The sequence below is a fragment of the Eumetopias jubatus genome, unplaced genomic scaffold (assembly GCF_037043125.1).
Source record: "Eumetopias jubatus isolate StellerSeaLion01/CBP00866 unplaced genomic scaffold, mEumJub1_p1.0 scaffold_8, whole genome shotgun sequence".
In the NCBI taxonomy this organism is placed as follows: domain Eukaryota; kingdom Metazoa; phylum Chordata; class Mammalia; order Carnivora; family Otariidae; genus Eumetopias; species Eumetopias jubatus.
Window position 1 is genome coordinate 12465541 of NW_028274814.1, and position 15039 is coordinate 12480579.

Below are 15039 nucleotides of genomic sequence, written 5' to 3' on the forward strand. Positions count from 1 at the left end.
TAGTAAGGTTGAGTAAAATTTGCCTAGGTAGTTCAATTTTTTAGAATGACTTTACTTCATTGTGGTTACATTAGATTAAAAAAAAAAACCCTGTGGTATTACAAAGATTAATCAGTTGTTACTTGTTAGTACATAAGAAAGAGCTTATGCTTGCCTACTGGAAAGAGAATTCAGCCTAATAACAACTGCTGTCCATCTCCTTTGATTTAAACTGAGTGTAAGTATCTCAGAAGGCAAGTAAAAAGAAAGGACAGTTTTCCCATTGGAATTTCTTTTTAAGACAAAGAATCCATTAGCATTATTTTATTCTCCTTTTCCTTAAGGACAAGGAAAAATCTCAAAGATTTTTAAACATGTATTTTGCTTGAGGTATACATTGACTTTCTAGGTCATTTGTAGTGAATGTCCCTTTTTGTGGACTTGGAACAGAAGCAGTTTGTTCAATCCATATTTTTAGTAAAAATTATACACACACACTCATGTTATTTTGGAAATATGCCCATTGAGGGGTTTGAACTCCCAATCCTGAGATCAAGACCTGAGCTGAGATCAAGAGTCGAACACTCAACTGACTGAGCCACCCAGGCACCCCTTCCTATACACTTTTACATTAGCCACCATTTCTTCCAACTTATACAGATTTACTCCTCCCTTTGCAACACACAGTTTATTCTACCTTTGAATAGTATGCTGTTAACATTCCTTAAATGATAGTGTAATTTGGGGAGGGGTTAGGATTACCTCTTCCTAGCAGAAGTGAAATAAAAAGCAAAGGTACTTCAAGGAACAGACTGTTTAGCCATTGTCTATGCCAAAAATTACAGTAATTTCACAGAGTTTTATAAAATTATTCTCAACTATAATTTTAAAATACAAACTACGTTGATGTCATGCTTTCTTTGAGTAATTATTTGAATGGTGAGAAAAATTCGTCATAACCCAGCTCATTTTAGAAGAGGCCTGTTGTGCTCTGTTCTAACCTGCAGCAGTGGACTGTAGGTCTCCTGAGGAGTAATGCTTGTTTGTGAAGGGGGGGCTAGAAACACACTGTGTTCTACTTTTGTGCTGATTGGAATTCTCTTGGTTACAAATGATACAGAGTTTTTTCTTATTAGCTCATGCCAAAAAGGAATGTTGGCTCACAGTGAAGAAGTTTTGGAGTAGACCTAGTTCTGTGCATGGCTGGATCTGAATACTCAAGTGGTTTGGCATCAAGATTGTGTATCTTTTTCTCAGTTTTGCTTTCTTCATTCTCAGATACTTTTTCTCCACATGGTAGAAAAGATGGCCACTGGCAGCTCAGTTTACTGATTTTTATAGTTCTTGTTCCCCAAGGGAAGGGAAGAGAAAGACCATACTTTTTTCAGTATCCATATATGAAATCTGATGGAGAGACTTATGACGGGTCCTGACTGGATCAGATTCCTTGCCCTTGGCCAGTCACCATGGACTCAGTGCGTGAGGACCCTGTGAGGGGTCAGGCCTGGCGTGCATGCCCATCCAACAGAAGGGTGAGCCTTCTGGTGGCCCCGCCGTACCCCAAAGATAGAGATGAGCAGCTAGCAGCATGCGTTCTCTGCAGTCATCATGCAGAAGATGAAGAGGAACAAAGAAGATAAGAACATCATGAGATGAAAATATCTGCCAGGTTATAAGATGAAAAACAGCTGTCCTGTTTTACTTGGTTTCATTGTGTTATTTCATTAGTAGTCAGGTTTTCACAAGGTTTTTTTTTTTCCCCCAACATTTTTATTAGGCTTCCATGATTTGTCTCTTCATGTATTTCGCTCTTCTTCTGTTATGATTTTAGTTGTTCCTATTTATAAGAGCTCTCAATATATATTAGGGCTTCCATTTTTTTCTTTGTTGTTTGAAAAGTAAGTCTAAGAGTTATACATAAAGTTTCACAATATGCTTAATTGATTTTCTACCTGTCTATATTTTTCTTTTTTTTTTTTAGATTTATTTATTTATTTCAGGGAAAGAGAGAGAATGGGGGGAGGGGTAGAGGGAGAAGGAGAGAGAATTCCAAGCAGACTCCACGCTGAGCAGTGTCCAGTGCAGGGCTCGATCCCAGGACCCTGAGATCATGACCTGAGCCAAAACCAAGAGTCAGACGCTTAACTGACTACACCACCCAGGTGGCCCTATATTTTTCTTGATTTGTGAAATCTTATAGATGTTCTGTTAGAATTTTTGTTGAAAGCGATAACAGTGAAAATTTTTTATTCAGATATGAATCATCAGCTTAAACATAATAACTTGTAGTATTCTCCCTTTGGAAAAAAATCCAAATTGAAATACAGAGTGTGTATTTTCTTTGAGAATTAGTTCTTTATCTATTTTTGGAAAACAGTATCTTCCAAAAATAAAATAAAAATTTGGGGCACTTAGGTCTGTCTTTTTTTTACAGATTAAGAAACAGTGATCACTTTGAATTTGAGTATATAACAATTTCAGTGTCCTCTCCACCTTTTCTTTATTGTGAAGAGCTATGGGGCTTTTAGTGACTAAAGTAAATTAAGGCCTCAAATGTTCAGTCAGCCCTTTGATTATGTAGTTCAGTTTACCATGAGGGATTATGCCACATGATAATAGCAAGTCTACAGCCTTGATAGTTCATAAATGTGTTCTGCATGCATAACTTAACATCTTAATGTAGTATGTGACATGCCTCAGACAAAGATGATTGGTTATTTTCATCTGGCAGAGTATTTAAGTTTGATTATTAAAAATATAGAAATTCGTTGAAAATCTGACAGCACACTGGTTTTCTCTTTGGACAACTAGATAGTACACATTTTCTTAGAGTGGAAAATGAGATATGCCTGAATTATTCTTGTTTGTACATAATCTACATATTGGTAATAATGAAAGCATATGTTAAAATTAGGGTTTTAAAATTCCTACTAATATTACAACAACAATGGTATTTTTAAGACAATAAAAAATTTCTCACATTTTTATAGGGAATGAAGAATTGGTTTTATTAAAGTATCTACATAAATGTGAGGTAGTGTAATTCTTTGTATTTTAAAAAGTATAGCTTTTCCTTGTCTCTCTTTAACATAGTAGTAAATATATTTATTCTAAAGAGTGCAACAGGACTGAAGTGTGTGAGCACAGGGTACTAGCCTCCCACCCAGGCCTCTCCATTCACCCTTGCTTACTGGAGCAGGTGGGTGTCTATTCCAGCCCTTTTTGCACACATAGGCTTAAAGCAGAGATTATTTCAACCCAGTGTAATACAGAAATTTCCTCCAAAATGTAGTAAGTCAAAAGAGATTGAATGCATACCTCTAGGAAGTCCAGAGTCATAAGAAAAAATTACCTTTGAAAGTTTGTTTAATATTTAATCCATGAACATTGTGAATTTCACTCGGTGATATTTAATTTTAAATAAATAAATGTAGAAATGTTTCAAATTACTTTGCAAGGCCTAAAATTGTCTTGAAAGGTTTCTCCCAGGGCATCTCCTAAGCACTCTTTGACACAAGTATTACCCACCACTGTTGGGAATGTTTTCTGTACGGAAATTTCTTCCTGCGTTAATACTCTCAGTACTGCATACACCAGATGATTTCTAAAGAATACAGTATTTTCATATTCATAACCATGCATCTGAATTCATAACAGTTTGGTGGCCCACGCCGACCCCAGAAGACCCAACTTACTTCATACACATGTATCATTTGAAAAAGTTGGTTAATTTGTGGTAGTTTACATCATAACGACAGTTTTAAAGAATATTATAATCTTTAATAAAATTAAATTTTTATCCTTATTCAGTTGACTAAAAATTATCTTCTTTTGAAAAAAGGAGTAATTGCATGCTCACCAACATAGGATATTTAATTGTCATATACTTAGTAAACTTGATTCATAGAGAAATTTTAAAAATGTTTTCTAGTGCTAAAATATAAAGAGCTGCTTTTAAAAACTTTGTAAAAACATAAAATAAGCTTAAAATATATCAGAATTTACAGATTTTAGCTATAAATGTTGTAGCTTTGTTATCTTGATGAACTAACAATGACTATTATTAGTCATCTTGATGAAAATGCTAACCATTAAAATGATAGAGCATTCTTAGAATTTGGTCAAAATTAAAATAGTTTAATCTTTTAAATCAAGAAATCAAAAGCCTGTTTCATCATTATAGTATATTCTTTATAAAGGGCTTTGTTATGATTTTCTAAGACGTAGGGCATTTGATTTTAGGGAATATAGTTCTGGTATTCTATTAAATTATAGTCTCCTCGCCTAGAATATTAGAATTTAGACCATTGATGTTTTTTATAAGAGTAAGAATTTTGAACAGAGCTATTACTCACCAGTTTGGAAAACAAATATAATTTATACTTCTAAAGCAAAAATTCTGGTATCAGACTCTCTGGGTCCACATTCTGTCCCTGTGGCTTGGTAACTTTACACAAGTTACTTAACCAGTCTGTTTTGGCTTCTCCATCTGTAAAATAGTACTTACTTCATAGGATTTCTTACGGATTAAATGAAAAATATGTTTAAAGTATTTAGAACAGTGCTGGTACCTACTAAGCTCTGTACATATGTTAGCTAGTGTTATTACGTATGCATGCATATGGCATTTCTGCTCTTGACAGATTGTGACAGGCTTTTGAGAAGCTTAAAATTCATAACATCTAAAACATCTATATTTCTACAGGGGTACCAGGGCATCTGCTCGAGGGGGCAAGTGGGGATTTCTCCTCTGGGTGAGGGCTGACATTTGCTTGGGGAAGAGGGCATGTATTCCAAACTACCAGTGGTTGTCTCAGTCCATTTGGGCCACTGAATACCGCAGACCGGGTGGCTTAAACAATAGCCATTTATTTCTCCCAGTCACCTTGCTTAGCTTTCTGAAATGAAGACATTTACAATTGGGAAAGTAATTCTTTTAGGGTGATTATTGTTCTGCTTTTATAGCTTTAGGTTCTGAATACCTGTAACTTTGGTATCTTGATTATCTGTTAGTGAAGTTATTAATTGTTGGTAAAGAAGCAACTTAATTTCTTGGACCACATTCTCAGAATTATTTGGAATTTACGAGAGTAATAACTGTATAAGATTTTTAACAGACAACTATGTTATTTATTGGTGCTTTAGTGGCTAAGTGTTAAAATCTGTATCTTTTTTTTTAAATAATGAATATTGATTATTAGTAATTAGGTCATTTGGCATTCTGATTTGTTTTTCTTTTTCTTAATTTTTTTTTTTTTTTTAAATAAGCTCTAACCCCACTGTGGGGCTTGAACTCACAACCCCGAGATCAAGAGTCACGTGCTCCATCGACTGAGCCACCAGGCGCACCACCAACATTTATTTTCATTTTATTTTCTAGATGAACCAACGAGCCCCAGCATTGATCATGACCTTGCACACATCCCTGCTTCTGCTGTCATCTCAGCCTCCACCCCCCAGGTGCCCCAGGCACCCTCCATTGCAATGGTCCCACCCAGCCTCACCACGTCGGCTCCTTTAATTCGCCGCCAGCTCTCCCATGACCAGGGTACGTTCTCGTGAGTGGCTGTGCAAACCATCTCTCTCTCAGTTTTCCACTTAGAACGCTGTGACACACTGGGATCTCCTTCCTATGAAAACGATCTGGAAACCACTCGCAAAGGTCTACATGTTGGCTTTTAATTACAGAATCTGTGGGACCTCCCAGCCTGGATGCCCAGCCCAGCTCGAAGACCGAAAGATCAAAATCCTATGATGAGGGTCTCGATGATTACCGGGAAGATGGGAAATTGTAAGTCTCGAGCATATCATTTCATTTATTTATTTATTTATTTTTAAAGATTTTATTTATTTGACAGAGAGAGACACAGCGAGAGAGGGAACACAAGCAGGGGGAGTGGGAGAGGGAGAAGCAGGCTCCCCGCGGAGCAGGGAGCCCAATATGGGGCTCGAGCCCAGGACCCTGAGATCATGACCTGAGCTGAAAGCAGATGCTGAACGACTGAGCCACCCAGGTGCCCCTCGAGCATATCATTTTAAATATTTGTTTGTGGGTGCTCAGCATGACTTTGACATATAAAGACTGAATTTTAATGATTTCTTTTATACTTTTAACTTCATATTAGAAATGCAAATAAAAAATAAAGTTGTTATTCCATAATATATTCAGGTGAATTTTTTAAAATTAGTATTTAAAAATCAGTAACACATAAACATAATGCAAAAAATATGTGTATTAAACAATGACTGCTACTGGAAGCTTCTGGCCACCAAGGTCTCTTCTCAAACATATAACTTTGTTAGTTTTCTAGCTACTCTCTGCATAAAATCACATGTACACGTTTTAGGTAGCCTTATGTACAGAATATGTGTACATATTCTAATTATTTTTATAAATAAATGATAGATGCTGTGCACACTGATCATGGAGATCATCCAGTGTGTGTATTCCTGGCTCAGCTTTTTCATGCTTGTTTCATTTTCCACTGAATAGTTGTACCAAAATATATCTGTCATTCTATAGTCTATAAGTAGACATTTAGGGTGATTGAATCTTATGCACTGCAAACAATACTTCAGTGATTATATTTGTACATAGTCCATTTAGTATATAAGTGAGTATGGCTGGAAGAAGGATTGTTACATCAAGGGAGTGTGTATTTTTTATTTAATACACATTGTTTGCCACTCTCCATAAAGCTTATACCAAATCACATTCCCACCAACAATGCACAGAAGTCTCTGCCCCTCACCGGCCCAGCATGTTATTTAACATTTGAATTTTTGTAAATCTAATGGTATCACATTGTGGGGATTTTTTTTTTTTTGAAAATATCTTATTAATTGAATATCGTTTCATATATATTTAAGAGGTATTTATATTTTCCTGTGAACTGCTTATTCATATCTTCTGCCCATCTCCCTACTGCTCTTCCTTACTGACTTCTGGGGGCTCTTTAGGAAACTAGCTCTTTTCTGAGATAAGTGTTGCAAGTCTTTTCCCAATTCAGTATTTTTCACTGGATTTTCCTACTTTTTTTTTAAACTGTGCAAAAATAAACTTTTTCTTTGCAGTTAAATTTAGGATATTTTTTTAAACGGCCTCAGATTTTGAGTCATACTGAAAAAGCCTTTCATCCAGAATTACAAAAGTCTTCTGTGTTTCCCTCTCAATGTTATGGTTTTCTTTGTCTTTTGTGTGTGTGTGTGTTTACAACTTTGATTCATCTGGAGTTTATTTTATTCCAATTAGTGAGATAAAGGGCCAGCTTTGTATTTTCCAATGTCTCTCAGTTGTCCCCAAAGCATCTATTGAATGTTATATTTTTCCCACTGATATTTCATCTTTTTTATATACTAAATTATTAAATATATTTAGTTTTATTTTTAGCCTCCATTCTGTTCAGTTGATTTATCTGTCTACTCATGTACACCAGATTCTGTTCATTGTAGTGGTTTTATAATGTTTTTATTATCGATGGGACCATTCTCTCATTACTTTATGTTTTTTCTAAATTCTCCTGGCTATTTCTGTTTATTTCACTACTTCAACTTTTAAAGTCAGTTTTCTAGTTCTTAAATTTTTATGGATAGTGTTAGTGACACAGTGTTTTAATTTATACAATTAAGGAACATTGACATTTTATGATTTTGAACCTTCAGAGAACAATTTGTCTTTTTTTAATCAGTATTTTTGTATAGATTCTCTGAAGCTTCCATTCAATGATTATTTATAGTCCAATAATAGCAGTTCTTCCTGGACCAGCTACATGGGGGAAGTTTGTGTGGGGTGTGTCCACGGCAGTGGTCCAGACTAGCAGGAATTGTTCTGATGATGCAGTGTTGAATTTGTGAGCTCTTTTAGCCTTTACTTCTTCCTCACTAAAAAGATATCATAACTGCTGCATTTCAGAGTCTATTTCACCCTGCACCAACTGCACACTGCTTCCTGCAAAGATGACTGTGTTTCCTCCTTCGTTTTTATACTCCCTGATAGACGTGGTGCTGAGCGAGGCTCCTGTCCCCAGCTCTGGCACCGTGTTTCCCAATGTTCCAAACGGGAAAGTTTTGATCTTCAGAGGGCAGTGCACTGCAGTTTTGTCTAGAGATGTGCAATGAGCGGTGTCCCATCTTTCTGTATCCATCCTTTCCTTCACCGCATTTAACCACCCGTCTTCATGTACGTGCATCCATTGCTGTTCAGAGTTACAGGTGTCTCCTGATAGTGCTGGAGATGGAGTTTGCATATCTGTTTCTGGCTATCTTGTTTGGGGTGGTTTGAAAGGGGAGGGCAGTGCCATCCTCAGTCTCATCTTGCAATCCTAAATTCCTTAAATTGAATTTTGAATTAAAAAAATAAATCTTTGTCCCCTACAGTTAAATTGTTTTGAATAGTTAAAGCGAACCTATGTTCAGAAGCCCTAAGCCTTTTCAGTGGCAGCAGCTGGTCTCACACCAAAGCATCCCAAATGTGGTTGGCAGGAGGAGTGGTGGGCCCAGACTGGCCCTCACTACGCTCTCCCTGCAGCATTGTCCATCGTTATTAATATTGTGGAAGCCCTTTAGTAGAGCATTGCAACTATGGTTAACGAATCATTTATTCTAAAGCTCCATGTTTAGCCTGAGTAGTTTTTTCTTTCATCTAAAAGGAAGGATAAAATCTGACACTTCATGCAGAGACAGTTTAAATTTACCAGATCCACTAAGGAAGCTTTGATCGTGGAATCAAAACTTTAAGTACTTGCACAGTTAGCTGTTTTTCTCATTTGCATGGCACAGTGAACATTTAACATGGTAATGGTGAAATGTCAGCTTATCATTGACAGGTTACTTGTAATGTTCAAATTGTTTTTACTTCTTTAAGGTGTGTTACACACTTATTGCAAATATTTACATACTTCTTGCCAACAGGTCCTTCAAGCACGTCTCTAGCCTGAAAGGAATCAAGGTTGGTATTCAGTATTTTTTAAGTATCAGCAAATGATAAATGTTTCTATTTACCTTAGATTATTACTTTGGCTCATTATAGGGAATTATTTCTATTATCGTATATTCTGTCAATTTCAGGTACATTTGGAAAATAGTGTTCTTTTCTAATTTCTAAACACATTCACAAAGTATATAATACTTTACACACATTAATGCTGATTTTTCTCACTTCATCGGTCTATGGCCAAAAATCTGACTACCCAGCAATCCTGTATTTGTTGTATGCTTGTTTTCTCTCAGAATTCTTACTTCAGGCCTCCCCTCCACCTTTCTCCATGAAGTCCACCCCTGTCCTCTCCCATCGAGTCCTCCCTCATACTTCATTGAAAACATACACCAAAGGCTGTTAGACAGGAATTTCCTTGTTTTACATTCTCCAAAAATGTCAGCCATCTTCATTTGTGCCCCCAGTTTCTGCCCTCCACTCTTAGCGTGAGTGTCTGTACTTGGAACATGATCCTGTGAAAAACCTACATCCACATTTCTTTGATTCTGTCACTTAACTTTTTCAAGACCCCTCTCCCCTCTGCAAAATCGCTTTTGCCAGTGGCTCATTCACCATCACAGAAGCACATTCCACTATGTACTATTTTTTAAAAACCTCCCTTGAATCTACATCCCCCTCTATTTACTATGCCTATTTTCTCTTCCACTCTTTTTTTTTTTTTAAAGATTTTATTTATTGATTTGAGAGAGAGAATGAGATAGAGAGAGAGAGCATGAGAGGGGGGAGGGTCCGAGGGAGAAGCAGACTCACTGCTGAGCAGGGAGCCCGATGCGGGACTCGATCCCGGGACTCCAGGATCATGACCTGAGCCAAAGGCAGTCGCTTAACCAACTGAGCCACCCAGGTGCCCCTTTCTCTTCCACTCTTCACAGCAAAACTCCTTGAAAAAATTGTCTATAGTGTCCACTGCCTCACATCCCGTCTTTCTCAACCCACACACACCAGAATGACACTGCTCACACCAAGGTGACCAGGGACGTTCAGGTTCCAAAATTAATGGTTGTCTTCGATTTTTCACTTCTTTGACCTTTCAGTAGTCTCCAACACAATTTCCCATTCCCTTCCTAAAACATTTTCTTCTGCTGGTTTCCATTTCTGCCTCTGCCTAATTAAAATGGTGGAATGTCTATAACTGGTTCTGACCCTCTTTCTTCTCTATCTACGCTCATTGCCAACATGATCTTAACCAGGGGTCTCCCAACGTTTATACTGCTGGCATTGGCCTCTTCCCCAAGCTGCAGCTCACGTAGGCTGTTGTCTTTATGTGGGTGTTTAATAAGCAATCACGATAATGGCCAAAGAGATCTGGATTGCCCCCAGACATGTTTGTCCACCAGTTTTCCCCATCTCACTAAATTCACTTCACCCAGGTGTTCAGGCCCCAGATTTGGGCATTAGCCTTGTGGCTTCTTTTTCCTCCCTCCGTCATATCAACTATTATCCACTCTACTTTCAGGACACACCCTGAAGCTCTACATTCCTCCGTCTTCACTTAAGTTAACTTTAGTCCAGGCCATCATCAAGCCTCACCTGGATTCCTGCAGTAACATCTCTTCTCACGCTGGAGAATCCGTTCTCCAGGTGACAAGCAGAGTGACTTTTTTTTTTTTTTTTAAGGCTTTATTTATTTGAGAGAGAGAGACAGCAAGAGAGGGAACACAAGCAGGGGGAGTGGGAGAGGGAGAAGCAGGCTTCCCGCAGAGCAGGGAGCCCATTGCGGGGCTCGATCCCAGGACCCTGAGATCATGACCTGAGTCGAAGGCAGACGCTTAACAACTGAGCCACCCAGGCGCTCGCGGAGTGACCTTTGAACTGGAACCTGATTCATCACCTAATCGCTTCCCAACAGGCATCCTACCATGTCCTAAAAGACCCTAAACAATCTATTCATTAGCTGTTTCTCTCACACTGAACAGTGAACATTTAAAATTATAATGGGTAAGGGGCACCTGGGTGGCTCAGTTGGTTAAGCATCTGACTTCGGCTCAGGTCACGATCTCAGGGTCCCGGGATTGAGCCCCATGTTGGGCTCCCTGCTCCGCGGGGAGCCTGCTTCTCCCTCTCCTCCTGTCCCTACCCTCGCTCATGCTTTCTCCCTCTCAAATAAAATCTTTAAAAAAATGGATAAAATAAAATGATAATGGTAAACATACTTAATTCATTAGCTATACATTCTCCCTGAACTTTTCTTTTTCCTGACCTTTCGTGGATGGCCCCTTTTAAAATTTTTCCTCCACATTTCATCTTAAATACTCTTTCTTCAGGAGGCCTTGCCACAGCGCCCCCAACTTCTAGCCACGACTCAAGTCATTTGTTAACTGCGTCTCCTTGTTCCTTTCCCAAATGGTACTAATCACAGTCTGATCATTTTCTTGTCTTTTTTATTCCGATTTGTCTTTCTCACTAAAATATGAGCTCTTGAGAGCAGAAAATTATACTATTTCTGTTATTTTTTAATGATTAAAAATTCCTGCAGACAACTTTTTAAAAAAAATGATGGTAGTCAACTCACTTTAAAAAAAATAAATAAGACCAGAAATTTTTCTCCTGTAATTGATAAAGGTAGTATTTTTTCAAAAATAACCCTTCATTTGGAACATTAAAGGTGTCTTTTTCAGCAAAGCAATTTCAATGTGCAAATGTTGATAAAGGAAAAAGCTGGTGTTTTACTATATTTTCTTGGTCTTTTCTGTAGATCACAGACAGCCAGAAGTCGTCAGAAGACTCTGGGTCCAGGAAAGATTCTTCCTCAGAGGTTTTCAGCGATGCTGCCAAGGAAGGGTGGCTCCATTTCCGACCACTTATCACTGACAAGGGCAAGGTAGTGCGTTTTCTCAGCTGCTGCGGGTGTATGAAATGCAGCCCCTGCAAAATAGCACATAAAGTCTGTACAGATAAAATGGCAAATTACCCAGAAGAGAGAACGGAAAATATCCCTTCTAAATAGCTTTTTCTACACGAAGGAAAAATTATTTTTTAAAAAATTCTAATCATTGATATAATTTTATTTTTTTTCGTCCTATGTATTCAACTGTAAATGGAATATACAGTCTTATATTTTGCCAACAAAAAGGAGAAATCAAGGTATTTAGAAGGAACTCAGCTTTTTTTTCTTAAATAGTTTCTTAGCCATAGATTTTCACAGAGTCTTCCTTTAGGAGTGGCAGTTCTTCATATTAATAATTTAAAATTTTTAATTTAGCTTTTCCCAGTTTTTTTCATTTAAATTGCCTTTATAATTTCCTCCTTTCACTTTGTTTTATAAATACTGCGTTATATAAATGAGTATCACAATATTTATATGCTTCATTAAGTAGATTTCAGTACAATAAAAACTTTGCCATAAAATTTCTTATAATATTTGGGCAGATTATTTATAAAAAAATTTTAATACTGTCAAAAGAGTTTAATTTTTAAGAAAACCCACCTTGGATATGGATATTGTTGCTTGACCATATAAAGTTGATCAATTTTGTTAGTTTCATTCATGACTTGTACCTGTTTTTTGGGATCTCCTTATGTAGTTGTTTGTCATTTGCATGATCTGGGACTTGTCTTAAGCCTTACTCTCACTGAGAAGATTTTTCGGACGGATTTTGTTCTTATTTTCTATTCTCTTAGCATTTTTATATATTTTATAAATTTTGCTACTCTTCTTTTACCTTACTTTATTCAGTTTATCTTAACTACTTTGTTCATGAATAATACATTTTTTTCCCCAACCAGATTAAAGTTGAGATTTCACCCTCCTTGATTTTGATAGGAACACCTTGCCTAGCTCGGTTTATGCTCCAGTGTTTGTCATTCCTCTCCTAACAAACATATATGATCGTGAAGCAGACACCCGCTATATCCACTGGGTGTACACGTGTGTGTGTTAACAGTGTTGCTTGATGTGTTTATCATGTCACCAAGAATGAGACAAACATCAAGTATCCCTGAACTGTTTCATGTTTCCCAGCGAGTTGGTGGAAGTATTCGGCCGTGGAAACAGATGTACGTTGTGCTTCGAGGCCATTCGCTTTACTTGTACAAAGACAAAAGAGAACAGATGACTCCATCTGAAGAAGAGCAGCCTATCAGCGTCAATGCGTGCTTAATAGACATCTCTTACAGTGAGACCAAGAGGAAAAATGTGTTTCGACTTACCACATCAGACTGTGAATGCCTATTTCAGGCTGAAGACAGAGATGACATGCTAGCATGGATCAAGACCATACAGGAGAGCAGCAACCTCAACGAAGAGGTGTGTGCTCAAAGTGATGTTGATAAAACCAGATTCTTTCATCACTTTTTTCTTAGGAAGACAAAGAAATCTGATACATTTGAAAAAAATTAAAATAGGCTGTTTCCACTTGAAAAATTTATCAAAAGGAAAACTCAGGTGTACCTCTTTTATATTATTTTCACTTATTTGAAAGTCACATTACTGAACTACGAAAATAGATAATTCATATATTTTGCCTATTTTCTCAGAAGCAGGATCAGGAAATCCTAGGTACTAGTCCTGGTCATTGCCTTTATGATTAAATCATTCCAGATCTGGTTCCTTATCTCAAAGACAGGATTATTGTGGGGCTTAAGTTAGAGTGAAAATATTTATCAAAACAAATTACTATGTAAATGCAAAGGGATAACAAGTATGAGGATTTTCCTTCATGGAGACACTTAGCTGAGCATAAATAGAACTTGCTGTAGTACAGTTACTGGCTTCTCAGAAAACCTGCATTGTCAGAAATCATGTGAAAAGCCAGTTTTTCTTTTTAATAGGGAATGTTTAGGGACTTGAGAGTTTCTGGCTCACAGATATCAAGATATTTTTTTACAACAGGAATTTCATTGATAATGCAGTATTTCTAGTGTATGTAATTATAAACTTGACAGAGCACATCTGGCAGTGATGAAGTCTAGCTTTTGCTCAAGAGTATCTTTTCATATCATTAACACAGTTTTTCTTACATGTTGTTCTCACTTTTTGTGCTCATTGGTATGGCAAAAAAAGCACACAACATTCTTTTCCCCTAACTCACGGGACACAGGGACACCCCTATTAACTGTAAGGTTATGCAAAGTATGTTCTCTAATATAGTCATTTCCACTTATATCCAATTCAAATTATGAAAACTTAGGTCATAGGTAAAATGACTGTGCCTTTTTCTCTGATAGTTTACACCCTACCATGTTTGTGGTTAAAAAATTAACACCAGATCCATGTCAATACAATCTTTGTTCTATAACCAGCACTGTAAAGAGGGCATCAGACCTGAATTTCTTCAAAGCAAACAGGGCAAGTAAGAATTTTACATGAATAAGTCTCAGCAACCATATGAATGTGTCCTATTACTGTCATCACCATTTTGCAAACAAGGACAGTGGCAAAGAGAGGTTATGTAATTTCCATACGGTCACACAGCTGGTAAGTGTCAGGGCTAGGATTTAAACCGGGGCCTGCGATCTCACTCTAGATCTTAATCTCTCACCTGGTAAGTAGGAAGAGTATTTGAACTCGAAATGGTTTAACTCCAAAGCCTATATTTGTAAATTTTATTATTCATTATAATCAAAATGAAACAAACAAAAAAAGTTGAGGATACATGTCAGTGTATAATTAGAACTGGTAGAAAAAAAATCTTCATGGTGAAATCCGAGTTTACCATATAGCATTATAGAAGTTAATCTGTTGAGGTTGAAAAGCCCAGTTTTGAGCTTTTTCTCTTCTGATAATCTAAGTGTGCCACTTCTGATACTAAATGACCCTCTGTCTCACTACTCCTATAAATTCATCATTAACAGATTTTGACAGTATTTTTCCATCTTTTATCCAACTGTATTATTTTGAAATGCTGATCATTCTTTCTGGGATTAAAGAAAAAAACTGGCCCGCTGCTTCCCAGTCGTTTATAAAAAATGTCACATCAGGAAGTTTGAGCACCTGCTGCTTGCTGGTACTATTCTAGGGATTGTGGGGGTACAAAAAATAGAAAGCTCTTTTGGCAGTAGGTGGGGGGGCACTTGGATCATTTCCCGCATAGTGATACTGGATGGTGATGGGGAACAGAGATTTT

At 37.2% G+C, this 15039-nt stretch overlaps 1 protein-coding gene across 1 annotated transcript in view; it reads left to right on the top strand.

Moving 5' to 3' along the window:
- The window catches only part of ARHGAP21 (Rho GTPase activating protein 21), a 132827-nt gene that overhangs the window by 103660 nt on the left and 14128 nt on the right, over positions 1 to 15039 (top strand). Inside the window, 5 exon segments of the mRNA XM_028114185.2 lie at positions 5360 to 5527; positions 5668 to 5770; positions 8890 to 8926; positions 11670 to 11795; positions 12936 to 13220. Coding sequence (XP_027969986.1) covers positions 5360 to 5527; positions 5668 to 5770; positions 8890 to 8926; positions 11670 to 11795; positions 12936 to 13220 — 719 coding nt within the window.